This window comes from Pan paniscus, chromosome X, assembly GCF_029289425.2.
Source record: "Pan paniscus chromosome X, NHGRI_mPanPan1-v2.0_pri, whole genome shotgun sequence".
Lineage (NCBI taxonomy): Eukaryota > Metazoa > Chordata > Mammalia > Primates > Hominidae > Pan > Pan paniscus.
In genome coordinates this window covers 106,741,995-106,756,444 of record NC_073272.2, presented here as the reverse complement: position 1 = coordinate 106,756,444, position 14,450 = coordinate 106,741,995, and the positions used below count along the sequence as shown (strand labels likewise).

Below are 14,450 nucleotides of genomic sequence, written 5' to 3'. Positions count from 1 at the left end.
GCAATTTAGACTGACCCTGCTTATTTCTGTGAACCAACCAGTGATCTCTTGCTGTGGCTCAGAAGAAACAAGAGGTATAGGTAATGTAAAAATCTGGATCAGTATTCTAATTCTGGGCACGTTGTAATTGGCAAGCAACCTCACATCAGCTTGGTTCCAACAATTGTCCAGTTCATGGAAAGCCTTATTTAGTTTACTTGGAATAATTTGACTTATTTTGTTTTACTGTTGTGGAATATATTGCAGTTTTATTCTTTTTGTAGGAATGCAGGATAAGCTTACTGAATGTTTTCTTAAACTGAACACTTATTAATCTTCCAGATATCACCTTTTGTCAGAACTCAGAGTTATGAATGGCCCTTGCCATACCTACACTTTCGGAATGAGCTCCTCTCTGCCCTGAATACAAGAGACCCTAAGAGTTAGGCTGGAATATCATTGCCCCATTCAGCCTGAAGAAGTTACAGAAGATGGATCTTCTACCCTCTACAACTGTTAGGATTAAGGGTTCCCTTGTAAAAGGGAAGAGGAAATATGTCAGAGGCGTTTAAACCGCAGTGACTCCATCTTGAATAGGGGCTGTGTAAAATAAGGATAAGGCCTACTGAGCTGCATTCCCAGTAGGTTAGGCATTCTAAGTCACAGGATGAGATAGGAGGTCAGCACAAGGTACAGGTTACAAAGCCCTTGCCCATAAAACAGCATGCAGGAAAGAAGCCGGCCAAATCCCACCAAAACCAAGATGGTGACGAAAGCAACCTCTGGTCATTCTCACTGTTCATTATGATACAATGATAAAGGCAAGGGGCAGAGAAATTCTAGGAAGACAGGGACAGGTCCCTGGCGAAGCCCCACCCCTAAGCCAAAAAGCCTGAAACCCTGGCCCAAAGTGAGAACTTATATCCCTCTTTTCGCCTATGGAGTAGCCATTCTTTTATTCCTTTACTTTCTAAACAAACTTGCTTTCACCTTATGGATTTCCCTCGAATTCTTTCTTGCACAAGATCCAAGAACCCTCTCTTGGAGATTGGATCAGGACCCCTTTCTGGTAACATCTGTCCACATCACTATCAGCATTTTGATCAAAACCATTCAACAAGTCTCTAGGAAGTTCCAAACTTTCCCTTATCTTTCTGTCTTCTGAACCCTCCACACTCTTCCAACCTCTGCCCATTACCCAGTTCCAAAGTTGCTTCCACATTTCTGGTATCTTTATAGCAATGCCCACTTCCCAGTACCAATTTTCTGTATTAGTCCATTCTCGCACTGCTATAAATACCTGAGACTGGGTAATTTATAAAGAAAAGAGGTTCAATTGGCTCATGGTTTCTGCAGGCTGTACAGGAAGCATGGCTGGGGAGGCCTCAGGAAACTTAAAATCGTGGCAGAAGGTGAAGGGGAAGCAGGTATGTCTTCACATGGCCAGAGCAGGAGGAAGTGGGGGGAGGTGCTGCACAATTTTAAACCACTAAATCTTGTGATAATTCACTTACAAGAACTGTACCAAAGGAGAAATCCTCTCCCATGATCCATTCATCTCCCACCAGGCCCCACTTCCAACATTGGGGATTACAATTTGACATGAGATTTGGGTAGAGACACAGACCCAAATCCTATTATATCCCATGTCATTTATGCATTCATCCGTTGATGGATAATTGGATGTTTTCACTTTTCCTGCTATCATGAATAATGTTGATATAAACATTTATGTGCAATTTTTGTGTGGACATATGTTTTTATTTCTCTAGGAGTGCAGTTGCTGGGTCATATGGTAATTGTATGTCTAACTTTTTGAGAAACTGCCAAATTGTTTTCCACAATTGCATCATTTTACTTTCTCACTAGCAATTTATGACGGTTCCAGTTTCCAAATCTTTGCCAACACTAGCTATATTCTGGGGTTTTTTTCTTAATTATAGCCATCTTAGTGTGTGTTAGGTGTTATGTCATTATGGTTTTGAATTATTTTTCCCTAATGACTAACAATGTTGAACTTCTTTTCATGTGCTTGTTGGTCATTTGTATATCTCCTTTGGGTAAATGTCTATTCAAGTCTTTTGCCCATTTTAAAATCAGTTTGTCTTTTTTGTTGTTAAGTTGTACAGCTTCTTTACATAATATGTATACTAGAACCTTATCAGATATATGATTTGCAAATATTTTCTCTCATTCTGTAGGTTGTCTTAACTTCCTTGATGTATCTTTGTGCTTAATAGTTTTAATTTTGGGCCGGGCATGGTGGCTTACACCTGAATCTCAGCACTTTGGGAGGCCGAGGTGGACAGATCACCTGATGTCAGTAATTCGAGACAAGCCTGGCCAACATGGCAAAACCTGGTCTCTACTAAAAATACAAAAATTAGCTGGGTGTGGTGGCGGGCACCTGTAATCCAAGCTACTTGGGAGGCTGAGGCATGAGAACTGTTGAACCTGGGAGGTGGAAAGTTGCAGTGAGTGAAAATCGCACCACTGCACTCCAGTCTGGGTGAGAAGAGTGACTCTGTCTCAAAAAAGAAAAAGTTTTAATTTTGTTGAAGTTGAATTTATGTATTTTTTCTTTTGTTGTTTGTGGTTTCATCATATCTATTAAGAATCCATTACTAGGCCAGGTGTGGTGGCTCACACCTGTAATCCCAGCACTTTGGAAGGCCAAGGTGGGCAGATCACTTGAGCTCAGGAGTTTGAGACCAGCCTGGGCAACATGGTGAAACCCTGTCTCTACCAAAAGTACAAAAATTAGCCATGCGTGGTGGCTCGAGCCTGTGGTCCCAGCTACTTGGGAGGCTGAGGTCGGGGGATCACTTGAGCCTGGGAGGCAGAGGTTGCAGTGAGCCGAGATTGTGCCATAGCACTCCAGCCTGGGAAACAGAACAAGACCTTGTCAAAAAAAAAAAAAAAAAATCCATTACCACATTCAAGGTCATAAAGATGTTTACTTCTTTTTTTTAAAAAAAACATGTTTGATGAAACTTTTATTAGAAGATGTCCCAGAAGGCAACATTTTACAATCAGGCAATCAGAAATCAAAACTAAATACAAAATTTCAGGTAAACGTGCTTTTCAAAATAAATCAGACCCTTTTAACGGAATTTCCCAAGAGGTTTTTTTCTTGAACAAAAAGAGTTAACACTGCTTTGCAAACGGCATACAAAAATACAATATAAAAAATACTCCCCCCCAGTATACCAAACAGCAGCTGATAAAACACAAGTTATTTAGACCCTTTTAACAGAATTACCCAAGAGTATTTTTTTCTTGTACAAAAAGAGTTAACACCACTTTGCCAAAGGCATACAAAAATACAATGGAAAAAATACTCCCCCTCAGTGTAATACCAAACAGCAGCTTATAAAACACAAGCTATTCAGACCATTTTAACAGAATTACCCAAGAGGTTTTTTTTTTTTCTTGTACAGAAAGAGTTAACACCACTTTGCAAAAGGCATACAAAAATACAATATACACTTTGGGAGGCCAAGATGGGTGGATCACGAGGTCAGGAGATTGAGACCATCCTGGCCAACATGGTGAAACCCCGACTCTACTAAAAAAAACAAAAATTAGGTGGGTGTGGTGGCACATGCCTGTAATCCCAGCTACTCAGGAGGCTGAGGCAGGAGAATCGCTTGAACCAGGGAGGCGGAGGTTGCAGTGAGCCGAGATTGTGCCACTGCACTCTGGCCTGGCGACAGACCGAGATTCCGTCTCAAAACACAAAAACAAAAACAAAAACAAAACCCAAAAAAAAATATAAAAAATACTCTCCCCCAGTATAATACCAAACAGCAGCTTATAAAATACAAGGTATTCAGGTGAAACATCAGTAACCTACACTTAACCTGTTCCATAGACAGTTTCAAAAGTCAGCTGGCTCTTGTAAACCATGCTCCAGAAGGGTAAAGAGGCTATTTCCAAACATCCCCTGGAGTTCTCTGAGGGCAAGAAGCAACCTCAGAAAGAAACCATTATGGACAATAGATTTGGAAGTAGCGGCTGGTGTTCCAGAGCCACATATAATAGGACTTACCACTCCCCATCCTCCCAACTTCCAAGCAGGCACCTGCTGTCCTAGGCAGAGTTCTGGAGAGGCTGGTCCTTCTCACAGGACAGGCTTAGGGGTTTCAGAAGTTACCCACATGACAACTGCGGGGTTGGGTGACTTTCCCAGACTGGAGGCAGCACCTGGATTCCACGTGGAGCTGCAGAGTCCAGCTGGGGCAAAATCTATCATGGAGGCAGGTGGATCACCTGAGGTCAGGAGGTCAAGACCAGCCTGGCCAATGTGGTGAAACCCCGTCTCTACTAAAAATACAGAAATTAGCTAGGCGTGGTGGCAGGCACCTGCAATCCCAGCTACTTGGAAGGCTCAGGCAGGAGAATCGCTTGAACCCGGGAGGCAGAGGTTGCAGTGAGCCGAGATCATGCCATTAACCTCCAGCCTGGGCGACAAGAGTGAGACTCCGTCTCAAAAAAAAAAAAAAAAAAAATCCATCATGATGATTGGCTAAGCAGAGCTCCTGGAGGATCCTTTAAAACACACCAGGAGGCAAGTCCACGTTGTGGAGCACTGGATGAGTCCCAACAGCTCTCCAGAAAACTTCAGAAAGGCCCAGATTCTGCGAAAGACATCTGACTCATTGCAGGCTGGCGCGAGGGCCCAAGGGTGGCTGCAGAGCCAGCAAGCTCCTTGGAGATGCACGAAAGGAACAAGTTTTCATGGTTCTAGTAGAACTTCAAATTCATCAGTCAAGGATTGAGATGAGAGGCAGGTGCGAAAGAGGAAGTGTTACAGTTCTCCCTTCTAAGGTGCCTCACACCTGTCTTGAGAAAAGATTGGGCCTCAAGGGCCCCTCAGAAAACACCTGGGCAGGGATTGAGTTCATGAGCCAGGGCTTGGGAACTTTCCCCAGGCCCCAGGCTAAGACCCATTTCCCTGTGTCTTAGGGAAATATTTCTAACCTGCAGGAAAGGGTGCTGTAGAACCCATTGCATAACAGAGGCAGAATGAGACAAAGTCCCTTGTGAAGACAGAAAGTTCCCTCGCTCAGAGAAGAGAGCCCAGAGGGCTTTAAGACAAATTACTTACAGGCAAAGTTCTCTTAAATGTTCTGAGTCACAGCATTGAGAGTGGGAGGAAGGGGGTCAGCCAACATCATAATATATACATATATACATACATACATATATACATATATGTAAGGTTTCCAACTCCTCAGCTACTGTAGTGTCTGACAGTGAGGTAATGGTCCACGTTGATCAAGTCTCTGAGCTTGTTTTCACCCAAGGCAGCTTGTGTGTCTCCTGGAAAAAAATGGAGCCGCAGGGAGAGCGTCCACACCCAGCTGTCCTTGCATCACCCCAGAGACATCCTTTCCTAGCCTAAAGTTCATGTAGAGTGTGAGATTTCCTCCAGGCTGGAGCCCCCAACAACATCCACCACCTGTTGCATACCATCTGTCAGCCTTTTCTTTGGAGATAGTGAGCCAGGAAGACCCCAAGGCTCCTCAGTCAGCTGCCTGCTGAGAAGCCAAAGGTGCCAGAAAACACAAAGCACTCCCATGAGTCAGGGAAGAGAGAGAGCTGGGTTTCAAAGTTTCCAAGAATGCAAGCCTTTATATTGTTTGTGCACTGGCTGCAATGCATTCTGCAATCTACTGTCCAGAGTGTCCTGCTGTAACAAAAATGTACAAGTTACTAAAGGGGAGAGGGAGATCAAAAAGAAAACTTGTGTCTTTTTTAAGACAGAATGGTCAGGCTTTTTGGTCAGTAGCTACTGAGGTACTCAATTCTTTTCTGCAATTGCCGTCGCTGGCATTCGAGCTGCCTTTTCTCCGTAGCCATCCTCTCCTCGGCTTCCGCCAGTTCTTGTAAGTATTCCGTGGCCTTGACTAGGATCATTACTTTGGAAACCCTAGAGCAGCTGGCCAGGGCGGGTACCTCGTCCCTCAGGGCCAAGAACCGCGAACGTTGATCATTCCGTCTCTTGCGCTCCAGGTAGCTGTGGCACTTCTTGGTCCAATTCTCAGTATCATAATGGATGGGTTTGGGCTGGCAGGACTGGGCAGCCTCACTTTCTACAGGTGGGAGGCTCACAATCTCTTCATCTTCCTTATCATCCTTTCCCCCTGGAGCTTCTCTCTCTAGAGCCTCTTTTGGGGGCATCCTCTTTGGAGCCCCTTCTTGGAAGCAGCTTTCTGGAGGAAAAGGGGCAGCATAGTTGTGCTGTTGCTGGTGGATGGAGATGTGGAAGAGATTCATGCGGGGATCCAGAAGGTCTGCACGCACCGCGATGATGACTGGCTTCCGCGTACTCAAAGACTGCCTCTTCTTTAATGTCACGTCGATTTCTTCACCCTCGGAGTCGCTTGGGCTCTCAGACCTGGAGCAGGCCTGGATCTTGGGCTCGCCCAACAAACAGGGGAAGATGGGCGCTAGGTTGCCGGCTTCGAGCTCGGGAGTGTAGTCGGGGGTGGCGAACTCCTTGGGCGAGGATCCCGAGGGCGCGCCAACGGCAAGCAGGTCACTCACTGCTCTCTCCAGCGGCTCCTGGGTGGAGAAGCCGCTCCACATGCAGTCACGGCGGATGAGGGAGGCGTAGTTCGCGTCCCAAGCTTTCCAGTAGTCCTGGGATTCCGTCTCGTCCCCAGCGCACCCTACCGGCCACGGTTCCAGGAGACCAAAGCTGAGGGCTGGGTTTCCGGCTGCGGGACCCAAGTCCCAGGGCGGCGGCACCAACTCGAATTTCTTCCAGATGTCCTCGCTGGGCGTCGTGGAGCGGTAGAAATCCTCCCCGCCGTCATAGTCGTAGAAATAGTGCTGGTACGAGTCGCGGTCCATGTTGGCTTGCTTGCTCACGCAGCTTGCCACCTGGAGCAGACTAGTTCCCCTCCAGCTGGGGGCAGCAGGGCACTCCACACACGCGCACAACGCGCCACCGAGCGCGCGACCCGCCCTCTGTTTATTTCTAAGAGGCTTACAATTTTAGCTCTTATATTTAGGTCTTTGGTTCATTTTGAGTTATTTTTTTGTAAATGGCGTGAGGTAAGGGCCCAGCTTCTTTCTTTTGCATGTGAGTATCCAAGTATTCCAGCACCGTTTGTTGAAGAGACTATTCTTTTCCAATTGCATGGTCTTGACATCTCTTTGAAAATCAATTGACCTTAGATGTATGGGTTTCTGACTCTCAATTCTATTCCATTGATCTATATGTCTATCCTTATGCCAGTACCACATTGTTTTGATTAGTGTGGTTTGTAGTACGTTTTGAAATTGAGAAATGCTAGTCCTCCATCATGCCCAGCTGTTTTTTTCCTTCCTTCCTTCCTTCCTTTCTTCCTTCCTTCCTTCTTTCCTTCTTTCTTTCCTTCCTTCTTCTTTCCTTCATTTTCTTTCTTTCTTGTGTCACCCAGGTTGGAGTGCAGTGGCTCAATCTCTGCTCGCTGCGACCTCCGCCTCCCGAGTTCAAGTGATTCTCCCACCTCAGCCTCCAAAGTAGCTGCGACTACAGGCGCGCGTGGGCCACCACGCCTGGTTAATTTTTTTTTTATTTTTATTTTTTGTATTTCTAGTAGAGACGAGGTTTCGCCATGTTGGCCAGGCTGGTCTTGACTCCTGACTGCAAGTGGTCGGTATGCCTCAGCCTCCTAAAGTGTTGGGATTACAGGCATGAGCCAATGAGCTCCACCTGCAGTGTGGCTATTTTAATTATAATTTTTTAATATTTCTTTTTCAGATTGTTCACTGTTAGTGTATATAAATATAAATGATGATTTTTGTATGTTGCCCTTGTATCCTGTGTCTTTGCTTAAATCATTTATTAGCCCTATTTTTTTTTCTTTTTTTTTGAAATGGAGTCTCGCTCTGTCACCCAGGGTGGAATGCAGTGACGCTATCTCGGCTCACTGCAACCTCCACTTCCCGGGTTCAAGAGATTCTCCTGCCTCAGCCTCCCAAGTAGCTGGAACTACAGGCGACTGCCACCATGCCCAGCTAATTTTTGTATTTTTTGTAGAGACGGGGTTTAGCCATGTTGTCCAGGAGGGTCTCAAACTCCTGACCTCAAGTGATCCACCTGCCTCGGCCTCCCAAAGTGCTGGGATTACAGACATGAGCCACCACGCCCAGCTTATTAGCCCTAAATTTTTAAAAAAGATTTTCTATATATAAGATTGTGTCAGCAGGGCTCAGTGGCTCATGCCTGTAATCCCAGCACTTGGCCAAGGCGGGCAGGTCACCTGAAGTCGGGAGTTCCAGCCTGGCCAACATAGTAAAAACCCGTCTCTACTAAAAATACAAAAATTAATCGTACATGGTGGCCAGCACCTGTGTTCCCAGCTACTCAGGAGGCTGAGGTAGGAGGATGGTTTGAGACAGGGAGGACTAGGCTGCAGTGGGCCAAGATTGCGCCACTGCACTCCAGCCTTGGTGACAATGTGAGATCCTGTCTAAAAACAAACAAACAAACAAACAAAAAAAACATATCGTCTGCAAAGATGGTTTTACTTTTTGTAATTTGAATGACTTTTATTTTTCTTGACTAATTGCCCTCGTTAGAACTTTCAGAACAATGTTGAATAGAAGTATTGAGAGCAGACATCCTTGTGTTGTTACTGATTCCTTTGGAAAAGCTTCCAGTCTTTCACCATTGAGTATGATGTGAGCTATGAGTTTTTCATACATGCTCTTTATCAGGTTGAGGAATTTCAGTTCTATTCCTAGATTGCTGAGTGTTTAAATCAACCTTACATTCCTGGGATAAATCCCACTTGGTCATCATATTATTATATAATTCTGTTTATATGTTACCAGATTCATTTTGCTAGTATTGTAATTTGTTTAGTGTTTTGCTTTAATAATAATAAAGGATATTGGTCATTGGTTTTATTTTTGTGATGCATATGGGTTTAGTTTCAGGATAATACTTACCTCATAAAAATGTGTTAAGAAATGCTCCTTCCAAAAAACCAAACACCGCATGTTCTCACTCATAGGTGGGAATTGAACAATGAGAACACATGGACACAGGAAGGGGAACATCACACACCGGGGCCTGTGGTGGGGTGGGGTGGGGGGAGGGATAGCATTAGGAGATATACCTAATGTTAAATGATGAGTTAATGGGTGCAGTGCACCAACATGGCACATGTATACATATGCAATTAGCCTGCACGTTGTGCACATGTACCCTAAAACTTAAAGTATAATAAATAAAATAAAAAAAGAAACGCTCCTTCTTTTCTATTGTTTAGAAGAGTTTGAGAAGGATAGGTGTTAATTTTTGTTTAAACACTTGGTAGAATTCACTCTTGAAACTGTCTGGTCTTGAGGGTTTTTTTTTGTGGGAAAATTTTTATTATTAGTTCAATATCTTTACTTGTTCCAAGTCTATAAAGATTTTCTATTTCTTCTTGGGTCTGTCTTGTGTTTCTAGGAATTTGTCTATGTTATCTAGAGTATCCAATTTGTTGGCATTCAATTGTTCATACTATTCCCATATAATACTTTTTATTTCTATATAGGTTGGTGGTAATGTGTCTTCTTTTATTCTGATTTTAGTCATTTCATTCTTCTGTTTTTTTGTTGTTTGTTTGTTTGTTTTATTGGTCAGTCTAGCTAAAGGTTTCTAAGTTTTGGTGATAAATACCAAAATTTGGTTTCATTCATTTTCTCTGTTTTTTTTTTCTTTTTTCCAGATTTATTGGGGTATAATTGACAAATAAAAATTGTATGTATTCAAGGTGTACAATATGATTTGATATATGTATGTGTTGTGAAATTATTATCACAAATTATTTAACACCTCAATCAGTATAGTTACCATTGTGTATATGTGTGTGTATGTGGTGAAGACACAAAAAGAAATCTACTTTCTTTGTAAATTTCAAGGAAACAATGCAGTATTATTAACTATAATCATGATGCTGTCTATTACATTCCAGAATTTATTCATCTTTTTACTGAAAGTTTGTACCCTTCCGTGAACATCTCCCCAATTTTCCCCACTCTCCAGCCCCTGGCAACTACCATTCTACTCTCTGCTTAAATGAATGTGAGTTTTTTATAGCTTTTTTGTAGCTAAATATATTTCACTATATACCAAGTTTCATTTATCCATTCATCCATCGAGGGACCCTTAGGTTGTTTCTATATCTTACCTATTGTAAATAATGCTGCAATGAACATGTGGGTGCAGATATTTTTTGAGATACTGATTTTCTTTCCTTTGGATATATGCTTAGAGGTGGGATTGACAGATCATATGGTAATTCTATTTTCATTTTTGGGGGGAATCTCCATATTGTTTTCTATAGCGGCTGCACCAAGTTACATTCCCACCAACAGTGTGCAAGAGTTCCCTTTTCTGCAAACCCTCACTAACACTTATTATTGCTTATCTTTTTGATAATAACCATTCTAACAGGTGTGAGGCGATAGCTCATTGTGGTTTCAATGTGCATTACCCTGATGACTAGTGTTGTTGAGCACCTTTTCATATACCTGTTGGGCATTTGTATGTCTTCTTTGGAAAAATATCTATTTGGATCCTTTGCACGTTTGTTAATCAGGTTATTTGTTCTTTTGCTATTGAGTTGAGTTCCTTATACATTTTGGATAAAAACGCTTCATTAGATACCTAAGACATCCATGCCATTGAAACATTTGCCTCTGGGCCAGGCACAGTGGCTCACGCCTGTAACCCCAGCACTTTGGGAGGCCGAGGGGGGCATATCACCTGAGGTCAGGAGTTTGACCTCAACATGACTTCAACATGGTGAAACCCTGTCCCTATTAAAATACAAAAAAAAAAAAATTAGCTGGGCATGGTGGTAGGTGCCTATAATCCCAGCTACTCAGGAGGCTGAGGCAGGAGAATCGCTTGAACCCGGGAGGCAGAGGTTGCAGTGAGCCGAGATTGCGCCATTGCACTCCAGCCTGGGCAACAAGAGCAAGACTCCATCTCAAAAAAAAAAAAAAAAAAGAAAGAAAAAGAAAGAAAAAAGAAAAAAGAAAGAAACATTTACCTCTGAATGTTTTTGAGAAACATCCCCTGGGGAAAAACTGTTGGCACTGTGTTCCTGATAAAGGCACGCTTTTCAAACCAGTCGTCCAGGGAGCCTCTGAACAAATCAAACAATGACAGTTTGAGGAGAATGAGTTCTTCTCTGCTCCCCTCAGTACTAGGAATGTAACTTTTTATTTTCAAAGCTACTGCTGAGCTAGGGAGGAGGGAGTGGAATAGGACACATTAAAATATCACAAAGCTCACTCTTCTAAGATTCAGCCACTTTTTTTGAATATGTGCTTCCCAGGTTGTTGCAAGACTTTGGTTAATTTCCAGAGTTCTGAAATAGTTGAGTCTAACCGTTTTTGTCAGTTTTTCATTGTTTTAATGGAGGAGTGGAATTTTGTAGTTCCTTTCTTTGCTATTTTCACTAACATCACTCCAGCAAATGTTTTAATAATGCACTTAGTAATGGGTTTAGAATCCCTTGCCCTTGACTTCCCTAACCCCCAACATCAAATTCTACCTTTGCTCCTGGGACCCTGCTAGAGAAAGTTACAAACAGGTAAAGGTCAGGGTATATTATTTATTTATGCTCTCCACCTCAGTTATGTTCTCCACATTGCAGTCCTTCCATTCCTCCCCTATTGACTACAAGTAGCTGTTCCAAATTTCTTCCACTCTCCTCAAGTCTTGCATACAATTCCTGTCTATCTCACTTTGTCCTCGTGAATTCCACAATTCAAAATATATTTGTGTCTTATTTGTATTTCTCTTAGTAGCGGAGGTCTGAGGTCAGACCTCCTTAATTTAATTCCTGCTTTGATTTAATTCCTGCATTTATGTTTACTAGCTGCGTGATATTGAACAATTTACCACCTCACTTTGTCTCAGTTTTCTCATCCTCAAAGGATCAGTGTAAGGATTAGATAAAATAATCCATGTACAGCTCTTAGAACAGTTTCTTCAATACATCTTCGCTATCAGTATCATCATTATCATCATCATCATCATAATTATCCCATTACTCCTATCTTTAAAGCATGTGTCTGTCCTCAATACCAGTGTTAATAACCTGTGCTCTCTTGACCCCATCTCTTCTATTATTTGTACTGAAATGATTTCCTACCTTAAATATTTAGTACTGACTCCTCTACCTTGGCCTGAAACTCATTCAAGTATGCAGATCTTTAAAAATTCAAAAACAAAAGGAAAAGTAAAAATAAAATACAAAAACAAAACAGAAAACCTAATACCACTCTCTCCCACAAACTGCTAGTCCATCTTTTCCTTTCCTGCCAAATTTCTCCAAAGTTCCCTTTTGTTACTCATTGATCTCTTCCAATCTAGATTCTACCCGCCCACAACATTGCTGTAAGGCAGTGGCCTAATCCTTTAATTCAAATAACCTTTTCAGTTCTCATTCTCCTGATCTCACTATAATATCTAACAGGCTTTACCTGGTTTCTCTTAACACTAACTTCTTCTGGGTCTTTGCCCATTTCTTCCTATGTTTTCATTCTGGCTCCTTTATTGGCACAGGGGTCAGTCTTCAGCTGCTTGTCTGCACTCTAGGGAGGGTGGAACATCTTCTTATGTCTTGTAGTTTTCACTAGTTTTGTTATACCTCTGTTCCAGCCCTGTTAGTGGGAGGCAAATTTAGTGCCTCAGTCCTAAGTAAAACCTGTAAAAGCCATGCCAAGCAAGCCAGCTTTGGTGGGCTAGAATGTATAGAATCTATAGCGTCTTTTAACATTACTCTTGGATTCCTATAACAGAATCTCTGTATATACCCACTTCCATGCATCCTGCAGATGATTGACAGATTTTCCTGAAACATAAAAATAGTTAACAAGGTCATAGTTAGGAGGGGCAGGAAAAGTAGTAGGGGGAGGGGAAGAAGAAGAGGAAGAACAAGAAGAGGAAGGAGAAGTAGAAGAGGAATGAGCAGCAGCAAAAGCTGCCTTATACATCATAATTATATAAAACACAATTAAAATGCATTTTTATAACTTCATGCAGTTTTAGTAATATAGTTGCTAACATTTTATATTTAATTAACATAGGCTTTCTGAAAAGGTTTATTGCTAGGCTTCCTTTAATGAAGAGCTATTTGGGCTGGGCATGGTGGCTCAGCCTGTAATCCCAGCACTTTGGGAGGCCGAGGTGGGCGGATCACCTGTGCTCAGGAGTTTGAGACCAGCCTGCCAACATGGTGAAACCCCGTCTCTACTTTAAGAATATAAAAATTAGCCAGGCGTTGTGGCCTGCACCTGTTGTCCCAGCTACCCAGGAGGCTGAGACAAGAAAATTGCTTGAACCGAGGAGGCGGGAGGTTGCAGTGAGCCCAGATCACACCACTGCACTCCAGCCTGGGTGACAGAGCTAGACTCTGTCTCAGAAAAATAAAAATAAAAAATAAAGAGCTCTTTATATGTAGTCCTACCTTTTAAATAAAACAATACACATGCTAAAGTCTTCACAAAGTTAATTTCTTAATACGTTGAGGCACCATATCATTTTGTTTACATTATTTCATAGAAAACCAATGGAAGGTAAATTTTAGCTTAGTTCAAATCAAACTATTTCAAAACAATGAAAATTTCCAAGTATTTTAAATGTAACTGAGGATTATGCTAGCAAGCTTTTCTGGGTCCTGGTTGCTCAATCAGTCCTGGATTTAAAAAAAATAAAAGAATACTTAGAACAAGTAGGAGGTGGGAGAATGCTAGCACAGTCAATGAGAGAAAGTGACAATGATGCCTTGCCATACCATGATTCAAAGATAATAGCTTCAAACCTGTGAAATGGTAAAGGTACAGTAGTCATGATGAAAATAGTCTGAGCCACAATTGAGTCCTAGGTCTGTCTTACTCTAGAGCCTATGCTCTTTAATTACTAGGTTATATACTGCCTCTCTTGTCTCTGTATCATGTCAATTCTCTGATAAAAATCTGGATTTATAGGATGAAGACAAAACTCTGCTATCTTTCAAGCTCCGCCTTAATTTTTCCTCCACCTACCTAGCCAGTCTTATTCTCTGATAACTCCTAAAGCAATCATGCAATTTAGTCAGATGAGTTTCCATACTGTGCATCAAATCTGCCATGTTCATTTCTTTTCTCTTTCCTTTTCTTTCTTTCTTTTTTTTTTTTTTAGGCAAGGTCTTGCTCTGTCGCCCAGGCTGCAGTGAAGTGGCCTGACCTCTGCTCACTGCAACCTCCACCTCCTGGGTTCAAGCGATTCTCCTGCCTCAGCCTTCCTAGTAGCTGGGATTAGAGGCACCAGTCACAATGCCCAGCTAATTTTTTTTTTTTATTTTTTAGACGGAGTCTGGCTCTGTCACCCAGGCTGGAGTGCAGTGGCGCAACCTTGGCTCACTGCAACTTCCACCTCCTGAGTTCGAGCAATTCTCGTGCCTCAGCCTCCTGAGTAGCTGTGATTA

At 42.4% G+C, this 14,450-nt stretch overlaps 1 protein-coding gene across 1 annotated transcript; it reads right to left on the bottom strand.

Moving 5' to 3' along the window:
• Nucleotides 1–2,480: 2,480 nt before the first annotated feature.
• On the bottom strand, nt 2,481–8,361 carry LOC100990284 (putative myc-like protein MYCLP1). The gene has a single exon (XM_008973093.4). The coding sequence runs from the start codon at nt 6,838–6,840 to the stop codon at nt 5,767–5,769; it is 1,074 nt and encodes a 357-aa protein (XP_008971341.1). The 5' UTR covers nt 6,841–8,361; the 3' UTR covers nt 2,481–5,766.
• Nucleotides 8,362–14,450: the final 6,089 nt, after the last annotated feature.

Excerpts from the sequence above, each read along its gene's own strand:
- LOC100990284 (XM_008973093.4), bottom strand. The coding sequence starts at position 6,840 with ATGGACCGCGACTCGTACCAGCACTATTTCTACGACTATGACGGCGGG.